Raw genomic sequence first — 14,730 nt, 5'->3', positions numbered from 1 at the left:
AAGACAAAGCTGGCATGCTGAACGAAAAGCATTCTGGGCAGTGGTCCTCCATGGGGCTGGGACTGCCCCCCACTCCCCAAGGGGGCATTTGGCAATGTCTGGAGACATTTTTGTTTGTCGTGGCTTGGGAGGGGTACTATGGGCATCCGGTGGGTAGCTGGGTAAGAAGAAAAAGATGGGTTGTTGGTCCTTGGAGTTGAGTTTTCAAAGACAAAGCTGGCATGCTGAACGAAAAGCATTCTGGGCAGTGGTCCTCCATGGGGCTGGTACTGCCCCCCACTCCCCAGGGGGCATTTGGCAATGTCTGGAGACATTTTTGATTGTCGTGGCTCGGGAGGGGTACTATGAACATCCGGTGGGTAGAGACTAGAGATGCTGCTAAACATCCTACCACACACAGGCATGATCTCCTTGCCAATGTCGATGGTGCCAAGGTTGGGGAATGCTCTTCTAGGCCGTGGCTGCTGTGTGGCCTTAGATGAGTCATGCACACCTCCGGGCCTGGGGCCGGCCCATCTGTGACACAGGCAGAGAAAGATGTGCCCACTGTTGTGCAACATTGTGGAGAGGATTTGAAAAGCACGGGGGACATGCCTACAGAGGGGAAGCACCAGACAGACCCCCCAACGCCCTGCGAGCGTTTGAACTCTTGTTTGTAGTCTGTAGCAGTCACTGCAACAACAAACTATTTCTGAAGTCTCCTCTTCTATCTTGAAAATTAGTGTGAATTTGGCACTCGGCTTTGTGAAGCTGTGTTTGTTTTAATATAAAAACACAGTTTGTCCTATATGAGGTCACTGAGCAAATACCAGTTGGCACATGCCATGAGCTTGCTGTGTGACCTTGGGCCAGTCAGACAGGCTCTCTGGGCTGGGACTGCCCATCTATAAAGCAGAGAGAAGAACATGTGCCCACCATGCTGCTTTGAGGAGTTGAAAGTGACAGAAAACTTCATCAAACAGGCGTAAGCCATAGGACCATTGATGGGGCCACAAAGTGGAAAAGCACGGAGCAGGGCTGGCTTGAGGCCCAGGCGGGTCCAGGGCTCCCAGGGTGTCCCCAGGGCTCCCAGGGTGTCCCCAGGGCTCAGCTGCTCTGAGGGTCCCTTCTCGGCTCCACGGAGTGGCCTGGAGCAGCAGGTTCTCCCATTCATGGGGACAGAATGGCTATAGGATCTTTGACCCAGGGTTTCCCAACTGCAGCACTACTGACATTTGGGGTGATGATCCGTTGTTATGCGGGCTCTCCTCTGCATTGTAGGAGGCTTGGCAGCATCCCTGGCTCCCACCCTCCTCTCCAGCCCCAACTCATGACAACCAGAAATGTCTCCATACAGTGCCAAATTGTTCCCCAGGGAAGCAACATCACCCCTTCTTCCCTTTCTCTCCCTCTTGCTGTTGTATCCTCACACCTCCTCATCCTGCAGCAGGGACTGAGAGCCTTCTTCTAGGGTTCAGAAGTCCCACAACTCTGATTGGGCCTGCCTTAGTCACATGCCCATCCCTGAGCCAACTGTTGTTGTGGTGGTGGGGTTGTGACACAATGATTGGCCAGGCCTCATATGTCCCACCCAGACTCAGACCACGTGTAGGAGGAGTGGGGAAAGGGCGGCACAGACACAAAAATCCAGGGTTCTAGAGAGGGAATGGGGGCCAGGGAGGAAGAGAGAAAACAGCCACGCAGCCCACTTCCCCCTCGGTGCTCAGTTCCCCATTTGTCTGTTGTTGAACAAGCAGGGAGTTTGTCAAGTTCTGAACTGGGCTCGGTCCTGGAGGTCTCAGTGGGGGCAGGGAGACGTAGATGTGAACTTCTCATGGGGTTTATGACTCATTCGTGCAAAAATATTCTTCTGGGAAGCCATGCGGCTCAGTGGTTAGGGGCTGGGCTCACACCCGGTGCTTGCGTGTGCTGACTCTGTGGTTTGGGTCCTTGCTACTCAGAGTGGTGTGGACCTGCAGCATCCGCACAGCTGAGGAGCTGGTGAGAGGTGCAGACTCTCCACCCCAGGCTGCCAGCTCTGCATCTGCAGGTTAGCGAGCTACCCAGGCGGTTCTTCTGCCCGTGGCGAGTTGGGAGTAACTGGGCTAGGGCAAGTTGCATCTATTTCCTCACTTTATCAAATAGGAACAACAAGCATCCCACCTATCTCTTAGGTTTGTGGGTAAAATTAAACAACAGCGTATTCACTTAAAACAGTAGTAAATGTGCAATACAATGTTCACGCTTAAATCCTGAGACGGTGGGCCTCAGATATGAATAGCACAGAACGCTTCAAACGTTTCCATCAAAGAATCCTAGTAGATCGGGGCTTGGCAGACTTTTCCTGTAAAGGCCCAGAGAGTAAATATTTTAGCTTGTGGGCCATATGGTCTCCGTTGCAAACAGTCAACCTTGCAAAAGCAGCCATCTGGGCATAGCCGGGTTCCAATAAAACTTTATTTACAAAACAGATTTGGTTCGCGGGCTCCGGATCTGAGGTCTAGCACGAAGCAGTCTCCACAGCAGCAAGATGTCTCCGAAGTCTCAGTCTTCATCTGGGAAAACCTCGGCTGAATTTTGTAGCTTACTTCCTAGCATCGCTGGCCAATGTCAACTCTCTTTCTTCCCACCCAATCTTCACGGAAGATCGATGCTTCGGGTAGATGCTCCGTGTTTATTCTCTGTCTTTACATGCCCCCCCTGGCCCACAACCACAAGAAGTTTTGCAGACACATGAGGGAGTGTTGGGGAACCGCCCCACAAGGCCTGCTGGGAATGAGGCTCTCTCTCCTAAGAACAAAGGGAGAGGGAAGATTTGCTAATAGGAGTCCAGGTGTGGGGCCCGTAGACGTAATTACTCCAATCACAAGCTGCTGTGACTTCACTGGGAAACGGAGAGGGAGGCAGGTGCCCATTTTACAGATGAGGAAACTGAGGTTCTGAGAAGTTAAGTGACTCAGTCACTGTCTGTCAGTGGCAGAGTTCAGCGCTTCAACCCCGTGAGTGCCCAGACTTGACCAGCCAACCCCCAGGCCCTTAGACATAGGAGGGATTCCAGCCACAATCAGCAGGGCCACGTAGCTGGTCCCCAGCTGCCCCCACACGTGTGAGCAGTAACTCCTGCCATGGGATGCCACGGAGGGTTTGAGGTTGGTTGTTACCCAGCATTATTCATTGTGCCAGCAGTAGCTGGTTCAGTGGGTGCGAGCCCTTTGTGAACATCTGTGAGCAATAATTCTCCTCTCAGGTTTCTGTCTGTCTGGGCTTGTTGCCAGCTTTGCTCAGGCGTGTCAGCACACCCACAGCCTACCCCCCCTCCCCTCCGACAGGGCCAGTGGAGGGCTTCAGTGTGGAGGGGCGCCTTAAGATTTGGGGACTAATGGCAGAGTAATATGGTTGCTCGCCACACAGGCTCTGGAGTCAGACAACCTGGGTTCAAGACCTGGTGCCCATCACTAGCGGTGTGATCTTGGGCAAGTTTCTAAACCTCTCTGAGCCTGTTTCCTCCTCCGTAAAGGGGAATAATAATCAGGGCTGTCATGATTATTAGGTGAGACAGTGTATGGGATGGTGCCTGGCACACAGATTCCCTGGGGCTCACCACGCGTCAGCCATGGCGACTGCATCAGCCATACACACGATGGCATTCTAGTGGGCTGCTGGCATGGGTCAGTGCCTCAGTGCCCCCTACCCCTCCCTTCCAACCACCGGTTTGTGACTTCTTGGGCAAAATGCACAAATCCTTGCCGTCACCGCAGCCAGATCCCAGGGAGTCCTTCCTGACCTGCCCTTCCTCCCGGCCTGACCCCCACCGCGGACTCTAGATTTTGCCAGAAGACAGGAGAGACGGTGTATTTATTTCCCGTTGCTGCTTCAACAGCTTACCATGACTGCAGTGGCTCAAAACGCAGACCTGTGTCCTCTCACGGTTCTGGAGGCCAGAGGGCCACAACCAGTGTCGCTGGGCCACACCAGGCTGGATCCTTCCGGAGGCCTAGCGGGGAACCCCTGTCCCCACCTTTCCCAGCTTCTAGCTACAGGCCGCCTGCCTTGCTCGGCTTGTGACCTCTCCCACGTCCACGAAGCCATTAGGGAAACATCTTCGCATCTCCCGGACCCGGACCCGGACCCGGACCCGGACCCCTGCTTCCGTTCTTAGCTCTCCTGACTCTAACCCGCCTGCCTCCCTCTTTTAAGGGCCTTGTGATTGCATCGGGCCCACCTGGCTAGTTCAGGCCACTCCCCGTCCCACGATCCTTAAACTAGTCACACCTGCGAATCCCTTTCGCCATCTCAGGTAACCCTCACAGGTTCTGGGACTGGGACGTGGACGTCTTCAGAGGCTGTTGGTCTGTCCACCTCACATAGACACTGACTCTTGGACACAACAGTGGGTCCTGTCCCTGAATCTCAGATTTGTGTTCTCGTCGAGGAAACAGAACTGTGGCTTATGTTTCAACATTTATTAGCAATATGAGTAGGTGCGCTAATCCAACCACATTCCCAAAAGTTATACAGCAGGGGTCCTCAAACTACGGCCCGCGGGCCACATGCAAATACAAATATTGTATTTGTTCCCGTTTTGTTTTTTTACTTCAAAATAAGATATGTGCAGTGTGCATAGGAATTTGTTCATAGTTTTTTTTTAAACTATAGTCCGGCCCTCTAACGGTCTGAGGGACAGTGAACTGGCCCCCTGTTGAAAAAGTTTGAGGACCCCTGTTATATAGATTTGGGACTGGGGGCTGCTGTTTAACACTGCACAGGTGCCTCTTAAATAAGTCTGGCGTTATTACTGAATTCCTGAGCCCCCTCTCTTCTTTCTATCATCACCTTGGTCAGGGCCACAGTGATGTTAGCCTACTTGCAGCTGGCCTTCCTGTCTCCAAGTCACCCTCCATCCAGCTGTCAGATGAACACTCCAGTGTGTGCATTGGACCACAGTGGTCATCTCTCTATCTAAAACCCTCTATGGCTCTCTATTACCCTGCAAATACAGTCCCAACACCCCCTCCATGGCTCTCTCTTTGCTCATGCTCCTGTCACATCTCCTGCCCCTCCCTGCTAGGGTGACCAACCACCCCAGTGTGCCTGGGACGGCCCTGGTTTTAGCGCGGAAAGCCTCATGCCCTAGGAAAGGACTCAGCACCGGGACTGCTGGTCACCCCTCCTGCCCTGTGCCTTGGGCTCTGGCAGCACCGGCTGCCTGGAGCTGTCTCTCTTGCTGAATGAGCCGTCTTTCCTGAGAATGGCCTGGCATAGTGAGGCAGGAGAGGTCCGCCACGTCCCACCTCCCGGAGCCAAAGTCCGTGGGAAAGCAGGACAGCTCTCAGACCAGCCACCGGGCGGTGCAGCGAGGGCTCGCCCAGGAGGAGCTGGGAGTTCAGGGGGGGGGGGGGCACCTCCCTTTCTGGATCAGCACATTCTCAGGAGTGCTGTGGTCAGGGGTCAGGGGTCAGGGTCCCCACTTGGTCTTTCCCTCACTGGACACTGGGTCCCTCTCTTTCTTGGCCACACTTGCCCCCCAGTGGGCCTCAGGAGGGCTCTCCCTCCCCTGGGTCCCTGTGGCAGGTGCATTACTGGCTCTCTGTTCCTGTGACGTGGCCCAGCTCCTTCCTCTCTCGGGGCCTCAGTTTCCCAGCCTGTCTAATACATGGTCCAGCTCTGACTGCTGTGACCATGTGTGGCAACCATTGCTTTCTTCAAACCTGTACCCCTGAGGGCTGGGCTGTGCTCCCCCCTCCGCCTGCACCCTCCCCATGCCAGCCGCTCTGGGGTAGTTGTCCCTGAGCAGTGGGCACCCTCCTGGGGCCTGCCTGTCTGAGCCAGCGAGGCTGTCCTTGGGGAGGCCTCATCCTCCACCTACAGCTGACCCACCAGGCTCCTCTGGGGGGTGGGGGTCAGGATCAGGAAGATGGCGATTTGATCAGGGCCACAGCTGTGAGAAGTTGGGGGCAAGTGTCTGGTGTGTCCCTAACTCATATCCCCTCAGGCACCAGGTGGCTTCCTGGGGTCCCCTCCACTAGCACCTCCAGGACCAGGAGCAATCTCCAAGGCCTGACCAGCCTGGCTGGGGGAGGGGGGGGCTCTCTTTGCATTCCCAGTGTGGAAAGGGGCCACCCCTACAGGGCCCGGGAACTGCTGCGGAGACAGAGACGCAAATCAAGAGTGCAGGCGTTGGCTCAAGGGCAAACAAGGTTTATTGTGGTTGCGGGGATTTGTGGGGATTTGCGGCCGTGGCTCCCGAGGATGACTCACTGCTGCATTTTCTGCAAGAGCAGAGAAGAGGGTGAGTGTGTGCCTTGTCCCCTGCTGCGGGGGGAGTAGGGAGCCCCGGGAATTCATAAGCCAGCCTCGCCTCTGCCCTCGCCTCGCTTCAGGCCGCAGTGCAAATGGGCCTCAGAACACATCTGCCCCCCACCCCCATGAAAGCTGCAGTCCGAGTGACCCTCTGCTTCCCTGTCCTCAAGGTCTATATGGCCGGCCATGCTGCCCCTCCCCTCTGCTGAGCCCCGCTCTCCTGGGGCCACGTTTCTCTTTGGGGGGACTGGGGTGGTGCCTGGGATCAGGACCTGAGTATTTGCTGAAGCAAAGGGACAAATGGCAATGACCGTGTCCTCCACCGCACCTGACTCGAGGCTGTGCACAGCAAGCACTCAGTACTTCTTGATTGAGTGAGTGAGTGCATGAATGGGTGCATATGGGAACAAGCACGTGAATAAATGATGGATTCAGCCAAGGAATGAGTGAATGAATGACTGAGTTGGTAAGGAATGGGGGCGTGAGGGCGAGTGCGGGCGAGGGGCTGGCGCCTGCAGGAAGGAGGCTGGGAGGCAGGCACGCACCTGGTTGATCCAGTCGATGTAGGCGGACACGCGGGTGTAGACGGCGGGCTTCTTGTAGGTGTTGCAGCCCAGGCCAGAGCCGAAGCTCACGATGCCCCGCACCTCCCAGGCGCCGTTCTCGGCCTGGCAGTTCAGTGGGCCGCCGGAGTCCCCCTGCACCAGACAGGCGGCATCAGCCCCAGGCCTCCCCCAGGCAGGCTTGGGAAGCCAGGGCGAGTTGGGGTGGGGGGTGTGGGCTCCTGGCAGCCTTGGTACCCCCTCTTTTGGCCTCAGCGTGTCCATGTTGAGGGGGGCAGAGAAGAGGTGGCTTGGGGCTATCTTGGCCTCACTCTAGGAGGCCCTGGGGTGTCAAATGAGCTCTTGATGTGCTGTGTGATGTTGGGATGATGGTAACCCTCTCTGTGCCTCAGCTTCCCTAGCTGTTCAGGTCACCATGTCCAGAGAGATGCCCAGAGGGATGAGGATGCTGGGAGCTGTGTTGCAGAGCTGGGAACGTGAGGCAGGTGGGAGTGGGGAGAGGGGTCAGTCCCTGATTGTCCTAGGTGTTGCCTGGGTCTGTGTCAGGCTCCCTGAGTCCCCTGTCTCCCTGGACGATGGAGCTGATGGCACGACAGAACATGTATAGAGACTTCCATGAAGTTCCTCTCCACTTGTTAGACTCAGTTGGTTGTCATGGCAACCCTGTGAAGCGCTTACTCTATGTCCATATTCTCACTTGGCCACCTGGCTAGGGACAGGGTGCGGGGCCCGGACACTCACGTTGCAGGCTGAGGTGACGCCGTCACCGCCGGCGCACACCATGGTGTCCTTCACCATGGCGCCCCACCAGTCGCTCTGGGTGCAGGTGGCGTGATCCACCACGGGCTGCAGACCCTGCTGCAGCTCCTCGGCGATGGGGCCATTGGCTGCAGAGAGAACAGTGGTGAGCGGGCACCGGTCCAGGAAGCCCAGGCCTTCAGGGTGAGTGCGGCTGGGACAGGTCCCCAGGGGGTGTGTGGGAACCACACATAGGCCCTTAGTGGAGAGGAGAGGCTCTGAGCCAATGGTCTCAGACTGTGTGGTTGAAGGCGCCTCTGAGGAGGGGGAAGGGAGAGCGGGCTGGAGGCAGGACCAACCACAGAAAGCCCTTGGAGGTGATTCTGGGGTTTCACTGTCACTCGTTTCCTTGTAAGATTCTGCCGTAATGTCGCACAATAAACGGTCTTTCTCACCCCAAGATTTTCCAAGTATTAATCTGCATTTTTCTCTAAGTCTTCCATAGTTTCATCTCTTTGCATTTATCCTTTTAATTTGGCTGGAACTTATAGGGCATATGGTACCATAAGATCTAACCCTCCCACCCCCCAAAAGGTTGTTGAGCTCATTGAACAGTCACTTATATGGCACTTAGTATGTGCCAAGCCTTGTACAAGCACTTGACCAATTCTAATCCATTCAATCCTTGTGGGGCCCCTTCTTACATGGTAGTTAGAGTGTCTGCTACATGGTAGGTGCTTAATGAATAGTAGCTGTTGTTATTACAACGTTAACAGACTCTGAAGAGGAGAAGTGACGGGCCAAGTGGGTGATGTGCTTGTTGGGAGAGCCACTTCCTCCAGGAAGGCTCCTGTGATTTGCCAGGGGCGGAACTCACTCCAGAGGCGGCCCCAGCCGGTGACGTAGCAGGGATAGTCCGGAGACAGCATGGCGCCCTCAGTTGGCAGGCACGCCACCTGGATGGTGTCACTCAGCTCCACGGGTTCCGCCAGCTTGATGAGGGCGATGTCATTGCTGGAATTCAGAGCGGAGGACTGACTGAGCAGGAGGTCGTGGCTCCCCCGCCCAGGCTAAGAGGCCCAGCTGTGAGCTGAGAGTCAGGCCCAGGGTGACTGGGGTCCTCCCGGAACATCCTGACTGCCAGCTTCTAATTGGCTGACAGAGATGTCAGAGGACAGATGATCTGCCTTCTAACATGGCCATCGCCCGCCCCTTTAGATGGAGATGACGCCTTTGGGACCAGCAGGTTAAGTACCCACCAGCAATTAAGCAAAGGGAAGTAGGGAATTACAATGATAGAAGAGGGACCCTTGTGGATGCAATTTTTTAAATGTGTTCATGTCACCAGGTTGAGAGCTGGCAACCTTAGCAGACCTGGTTTGATGTCTAGTTCTGACAGGTACGGGCTGTGTGACCTGGGACACATTCCTTAACCTCTCTGAGCTCCTTGTGCAGGGCTGTTGTGAGGATTAAATAAGAGATGGCACATAAAGTGCTTATTGCAAGGCGTAGGCACTCAGTTAAGGCGAGTGCTAGCTCAGCCCTGGCTGAGGGGCTTCAGGCAAGACCTATGGGGGGCTTGGGGTGATTCCCTGCGTACCTCTGGGGCACCCTGGCCCGTGACGGAGATGGGAAGGGTGTCTGTCTCCACTTAGTATTTTGCCATTTTGCGTAAAGGAGTCATCTGCTGGCCGCGCAGGGTAAGGATGGGGCCCAGGGACAGGGTGGGGGCAGGCTCTGCAGCTCTGTCTTGGGATCCCCTCCTCCTCTGTGCTGCCCCCCAGCGGCGTGAGATGTCAGGGGGCACTCACCGCACCAGGAAGGAGTTCCACTTCTCATGGACAAAGATGGTGTCCACATCCACGAACAGGGAGCCCGGCTCGTCATCCACCGCCAGGTTGTTCTTCCCCAGGCCCACACGGTAGGTCTTGGATTTGCTAAACAGAGGAAGGGGACTGGGTCAGGGTGGCCTCCCGTCCCCGATAGCTGGTGGGGTAGAGAGGGAACTCCCTCCAGCCGGTTTGGCTCAGTGGATAGAGCGTCGGCCCTCGGACTGAAGGGTCCTGGGTTTGATCAAAAGGGCACGCGCCTCGGTTGCAGACTTGATCCCCAGCCCTTGTCGGGCTTGTGTGGGAGGCAAACAATACAGGTGTGTCTCTCACATCGACGTTTCTCTCTGTCTCTCCCCTCCCTTACACTCTCTAAAATCAGTGGAAAAATACACTCAGGTGAGGAGTAACAAAAAAATGTAAATAAAAATAAAATAAAACTAAAACAAATAAAAAAAGGAGAGGGAACTCGGAGCTTCGGTGACTCAGCTCTGTGGCCACATGGCAATCATTTGGGGGAAGGGAGTGTCCATCCCCGTTGACCCTTCCCAGGGGGCAGAGAAGGGCCCTGGTCAAGTCCACTCTGGCTCCTAGGTTCGTGGCCCTGGGCCTCAGTTTTCTCATCTGTAAAGTGGAGATAACAGTGGAACTCCCTTGCAGGACTGCTGTGAGGATCGGTTGCTTCTTGCCTGCATCATCTCACCTGCGTTTCTCTCTAACTCCCCTCCTTCCCAACCCCTCCCTGCCCCCCGGCTACTGCTTCTGCAACCCCAGCTTCCTCATCATTCCTCAAACATACTAAGTTTGCACTGGCTTTGCACTGGCTGTTCCCTCCACCTGCAGCACCCTTCCCTCCCCCTCCTCCTCCTCCTCCTCCTCCTCCTCCTCCTACACCATGAGTCCTCGCCTCACTTCCTTCAGGTCTTTGCCCGCATGTCCCCTTTGCAGAAAGTGCTTCCTGGCCTCCTCCTTTAAAATAGAACCCCTTATACTTTTATTCTCTTCCAGCCTTTTCTCTTCACTGACATTTGATATATTACATATTCACTTGTTTAATGGTCTGTTGCTCTGTCTTCTGCTAGACTATAAGCTCGTTGGGAGCACAGACTTCATCTTGACTGATGTGTGCCCTGGCACATAGTAGGTGCGCAATAAGTACTGCTGGATGGAGAAATGAAAAGGCGGTTACAGGAGATAAGCAGCTTATTTAGCGCAGAGCCTGAGTGAGTAATAGGTGCTCAATAAAACAGCTCCTCAGGCCCCCGGCTCTGGCCGTCATCCCCGCTCACCTGATGCAGTGGGCAGCCGTGAGGACGAAGTTGCTGGCGATCAAGGTGCCACCGCACGTGTGCCTCCATGTGTTGTCCTTCAGGTACTGGAGGGAGATCTGGAAGAAGGGCCATGTGTCAGTTCACAGGGACCCCCATCCCATGCCCCTCTCTTCCCACCTCCCACCTCTCACCTCCCACCTCCCACCTCCCACCCCTGCAACAGTACTTACCTGCCAGGGCCAGCTGTGGGGCACGGCATTGTCTCCTCCCACCACCCGGGTTGCTAGGTTGGGCTGGAAGGTGGGGACCCCGCAGCTGGAGGCTGGGGGAGACAGGAGAGGAAGGACACAGGTGAGGGGCTGGCATCCCCGCTGGGGAAGGGGCAGGTGGAACTTTGGGGCTGGGCAGACAGAGATTCAGATTTTACTGGATGACTCTGGGGGAACCATCTAGTTCTCGGGGCCTCAGCTTCCCTTTCTGTGAAATGGGAAGAATAGCACCACCTGGTGTGCTTGTCCTGAGAACAAATTAGACAATGCCTGCAAAGGGTTCAGTGAAAGGCCTGAACAGAGGGACTAAAAGGTGGCTGGCATGCGTGCGAGTGCCCGGGACCACCAGGGTCCTTCATCCTTACCCTGCTGTTTGGTTTTAGGTTACAGCAGTGGTCGGCAAACTCATCAGTCAACAGAGCCAAATATCAACAGTACCACGATTGAAATTTCTTTTGAGAGCCAAATTTTTTAAACTTAATCTATATAGGTCAATACATTGTGATTAACTTAATTAGGGTACTCCTAAGGCTTAGGAAGAGCCACACTCAAGGGGCCAAAGAGCCGCATGTGGCTCTCGAGCCGCAGTTTGCCAACCACGGGGCTACAGGGTGCGTGTGTGTGTGTGTGTGCGTGTGTGTGTGTGTGTGTGTGTGAGCATTGAGTCCATAGAGGCCCAGACTGTCGTAGCGGGGAGCTGTGTGGAGTGGCCAAGAGCATGCGCTCCACAGGGAGACAGACCCAGACTCAAATTCTGCTCTACCACCGAGCAGCCACGTGATCTTGGGCGAGATGTGGAGCCTCACTGAGCCTCAGTCTCATCTGTAAAGTGGACATACGAATAGACCCTGCCTCCCAGGGTCAAGTTAGCTCCCGCACGTGAAGGGCTCAGCGTAGGCCTGGCACATGGTAAACATGCAGTAATCGGGAGCTGCTGTTATTATTACTGCCGTGGTTGTTAGCTGGAAGGACTCTTTTACAAATAATTTTTTAAAGATTTTAAAAAAATTGATTTTGAGAGAGAGAGAAACATTGATGTGAGAGCAGAGAGAAAAACATTGATCAGCTTTGTCCTGCATGACCCTCACCGGGGATTGAGCCCGCAACCCCGGCATGTGCTCTGACCGGGAAGAGAACCAGCAGCTTTTAGGTGCGGGGGAGCCACACCAGCCAGGGCAGGACTCTTCATCAAGCGCTGTCCTTTGCCAAAAGAGCCAGTGAGATTTAAAGAGGTGAGTGGCTTGTCTAGGTCCTGCCGAGAGTGAGGGACATACCAGCCACGTTTGTTGATTCCTAATTGGGCAGAAGGCCACCAACACGGGGAAGGAAAGAATCCCCAAAGGAGAGATGGCCCCGCTGGCAAAGGCAAGCCCCGGTGGTCGCTGGAGAGACCAGGGCGAGCGCGGGCCTGGGGCTCTCCGCATCTCAGCTCTATCCTCGCCCTGGGAGGTCAGATCATCAGCTCTGTTTTGCAGATATGGAAGCCAAGTTGCCAAGCGGGCAGTGGCTCATCTGACACACAGCAGCCTGCAGTACCTGAACTCTCATAGGACCCCAAAGCTCCTTTCCTGGACCCGCACCCCCCGCCTGAGAGCAGAGGGCCTCCTGTTCTGGTCCTTGTTCCTGGGAGGCCTGCCTGAGCTCACAGCCCGTGGGCTGCAGCTGGTCCCGACCCACAGCTTACCGTAGGCCAGGAGCGCGGCGAGGACGGTGAAGCCCAGCATGTTTGCGTGCTCAGGAGCGAGTGGCCGGTCCAGGCGGGAAGGGCACATTTATAGGCAGCAGCGGGTGAGCCCACCCGTCCAGGCTGAGCCACCTCCTGGAAGGAAACCTGCTCCTACAAGGCCCTTTCCCTGACCTTGGCTGGTTACTGTTTAATTTGGGCAGGAGATAGGGCTGGCTCGAGGCATGATTTCCCCAAGTAATGGGAGAGAGCAAATCCTGAGGTGGGCAGGTTTGGGGGGCCCCCACCACTCTGCTGGGAGTGTGTTCTTCTCTCTCCCTAACTCATTCTTTTAGCTGTTATTTACTGAGCACCTACTAGGTGCCAGGCATCGTGCTCAATGCTTCTCGCACGCACTGAATTCTCCGACAACACCACATAGACACTCTAACCCGCTCATTAAAGATGAGGCAGCTGAGACTTGAGGGCCTGGGGCCATCCATGGCCACACAGCTGGGCAACAACAGAACCGGTCCCGGGCTTCACACTGCTGACACCCCATCCCTTCTGTCTTCATAGCTTCCTCTCGTTTTCTTTCTTCTCTTCCTGTTGTTTTCTCTTTTTCTTTCCCCCTCATTCAACTAGTATTGTCTGGGCTTGGGCATCCCTGCTCTCCAGCACCTCCTCCGGGGCTGCGAACAGAGGCTGAGGCGTGGGCGTCCCCTGGCCAAATTCCGACCCGGAGCCAGCTCGGTTGTTTCCCTGCAAGGCCCTCAGTCTCCCCATCTCTAAAATGGGCAATTAGAACCAGACACACTCTTAGGTTCCTATCAGTCCTAAGCTTCCTTGACTGGAAGGTCAAGGTTGAGTGGCAGATCTGGGTCTATGGCCCTTGGTGTGGGTCTCACTATGGTGTGCCCAGCGGTTCCATCCGGAGCCCCAGCAGTTTGGGGTTAGTCTGTCCCTTAGAGCATCTGGTTTAATCCATTTTTTCCCAAGGCACGACCTCAGCCTGGGGGCTTAGCTCTGCTCTTGTATGCCCAGACGGTGAGGCACTGATATACCATGCACATAGAGGCCATTGATTGATTGATTCATTCATTCATCCCCCATTCGCAGAGCACCTCCTATGTGGAGGCCCTGTGCTAGGGCTGGGACCTCAGGAATACTAAGGCTCATTCATTCATTCATTCATTCATTCATCCATCCATCCCCCATTCGCAGAGCACCTCCTCTGTGGAGGCCCTGTGCTAGGGCTGGGACCTCAGGGATACTAAGACCAGTTCAGCATCGCTGGAGCCCCCTGCTGGGCAGGGTGGTAAGTGTTCCTTGGGGTGTCCCTGAACCAGAAGTTAGTTCTGGGTGGGAGCTTGATGGGGTGCGGGTTGGAAAGGACTCCTTCTCTACAGATTCCAAAACGCACTTGAGGATTTGAGAGTGGGAGGCTGCTGCCCCGTGCCAGGCCCCATCCGCTGAGCCTTGTTTTCCAGGGTGGAGCGGGGCCTTGGAGGATCCGGGACCTCAATGACCCGCAGCCACTCAGGGTCAGGCTGTGATGGAAAAATACCCAGCATGACTCGGTGGAGGCTGGGCTCCGGAGAGGGGACCTGAGGAGAAGCAGGCCAAGGTCAGGGAGGCAGCGGTGAGTCTGAAAAACAGCAGGTGCCACGGATTGGGGCCCTTATCTCCTCGCTGCTGGGACAGGACATGCCGGTGGCAGCTGTTACATCCCAGGTGAGGTCCCTAAGGGGCGGGCCTTGGGGCTGGCAGGGTTTCTCCTTAAAACAGGATGGCCCTAGCCGGTTGGGCTCAGTGGATAGAGTGTCGGCCTGTGGACTGAAGGGTCCCGGGTTCGATTCCAGTCAAGGGCATGTACCTTGGTTTCAGGGTCCACCCCGGCCCGGGCCCTGGTCAGGGCTCATGCAGGAGGCAAACAATCGATGTGTTTCTCTCACATCGATATTTCTTTCTGTCTTTCCCTTTCTCTTCCACTCTCCCTAAGAATCAATGGAAAAGTATCCTCGGGTAAGGATTTTAAAAAACCAACAACTCCCCCTCCCGCCAAAACCAGGATGGAATATTGGGAGTTCAGAGACGGTTTGGGGACTGAGGGGTTTG

General features: G+C 55.4%; 1 protein-coding gene across 1 annotated transcript; it reads right to left on the bottom strand.

The window, feature by feature from the left end:
- Positions 1-6,161: 6,161 nt before the first annotated feature.
- On the bottom strand, positions 6,162-12,736 carry CTRC (chymotrypsin C (caldecrin)). The gene is made up of 8 exons (XM_005886180.2): positions 12,634-12,736; positions 10,911-11,002; positions 10,699-10,796; positions 9,392-9,517; positions 8,458-8,594; positions 7,584-7,729; positions 6,825-6,977; positions 6,162-6,248 (listed from the first exon to the last, which is right to left on the bottom strand). Exons 1-8 carry the CDS (start codon positions 12,719-12,721, stop codon positions 6,234-6,236), a joined length of 855 nt encoding a protein of 284 aa, XP_005886242.1. The 5' UTR covers positions 12,722-12,736; the 3' UTR covers positions 6,162-6,233.
- Between the last annotated feature and the right edge of the window lie 1,994 nt (positions 12,737-14,730).

Source organism: Myotis brandtii, unplaced genomic scaffold (assembly GCF_000412655.1).
Source record: "Myotis brandtii unplaced genomic scaffold, ASM41265v1 scaffold96, whole genome shotgun sequence".
Taxonomy (NCBI): domain Eukaryota; kingdom Metazoa; phylum Chordata; class Mammalia; order Chiroptera; family Vespertilionidae; genus Myotis; species Myotis brandtii.
Note: the sequence above shows the minus strand (reverse complement) of the source record. Positions and strands in the feature narration are given on the sequence as shown.

Bases quoted from the DNA above. Each gene is read 5' to 3' on its own strand.
- CTRC (XM_005886180.2), bottom strand. From the start codon at position 12,721: ATGTGCCCTTCCCGCCTGGACCGGCCACTCGCTCCTGAGCACGCAAAC. The intron at 9,518-10,698 runs GTGAGCGGGGAT...TCCTCTGTTTAG, and splicing joins ACGGCTGCCCACTGCATCAG to CAAATCCAAGACCTACCGTG. The intron at 8,595-9,391 runs GTGAGTGCCCCC...TCTGAATTCCAG, and splicing joins TGGAACTCCTTCCTGGTGCG to CAATGACATCGCCCTCATCA.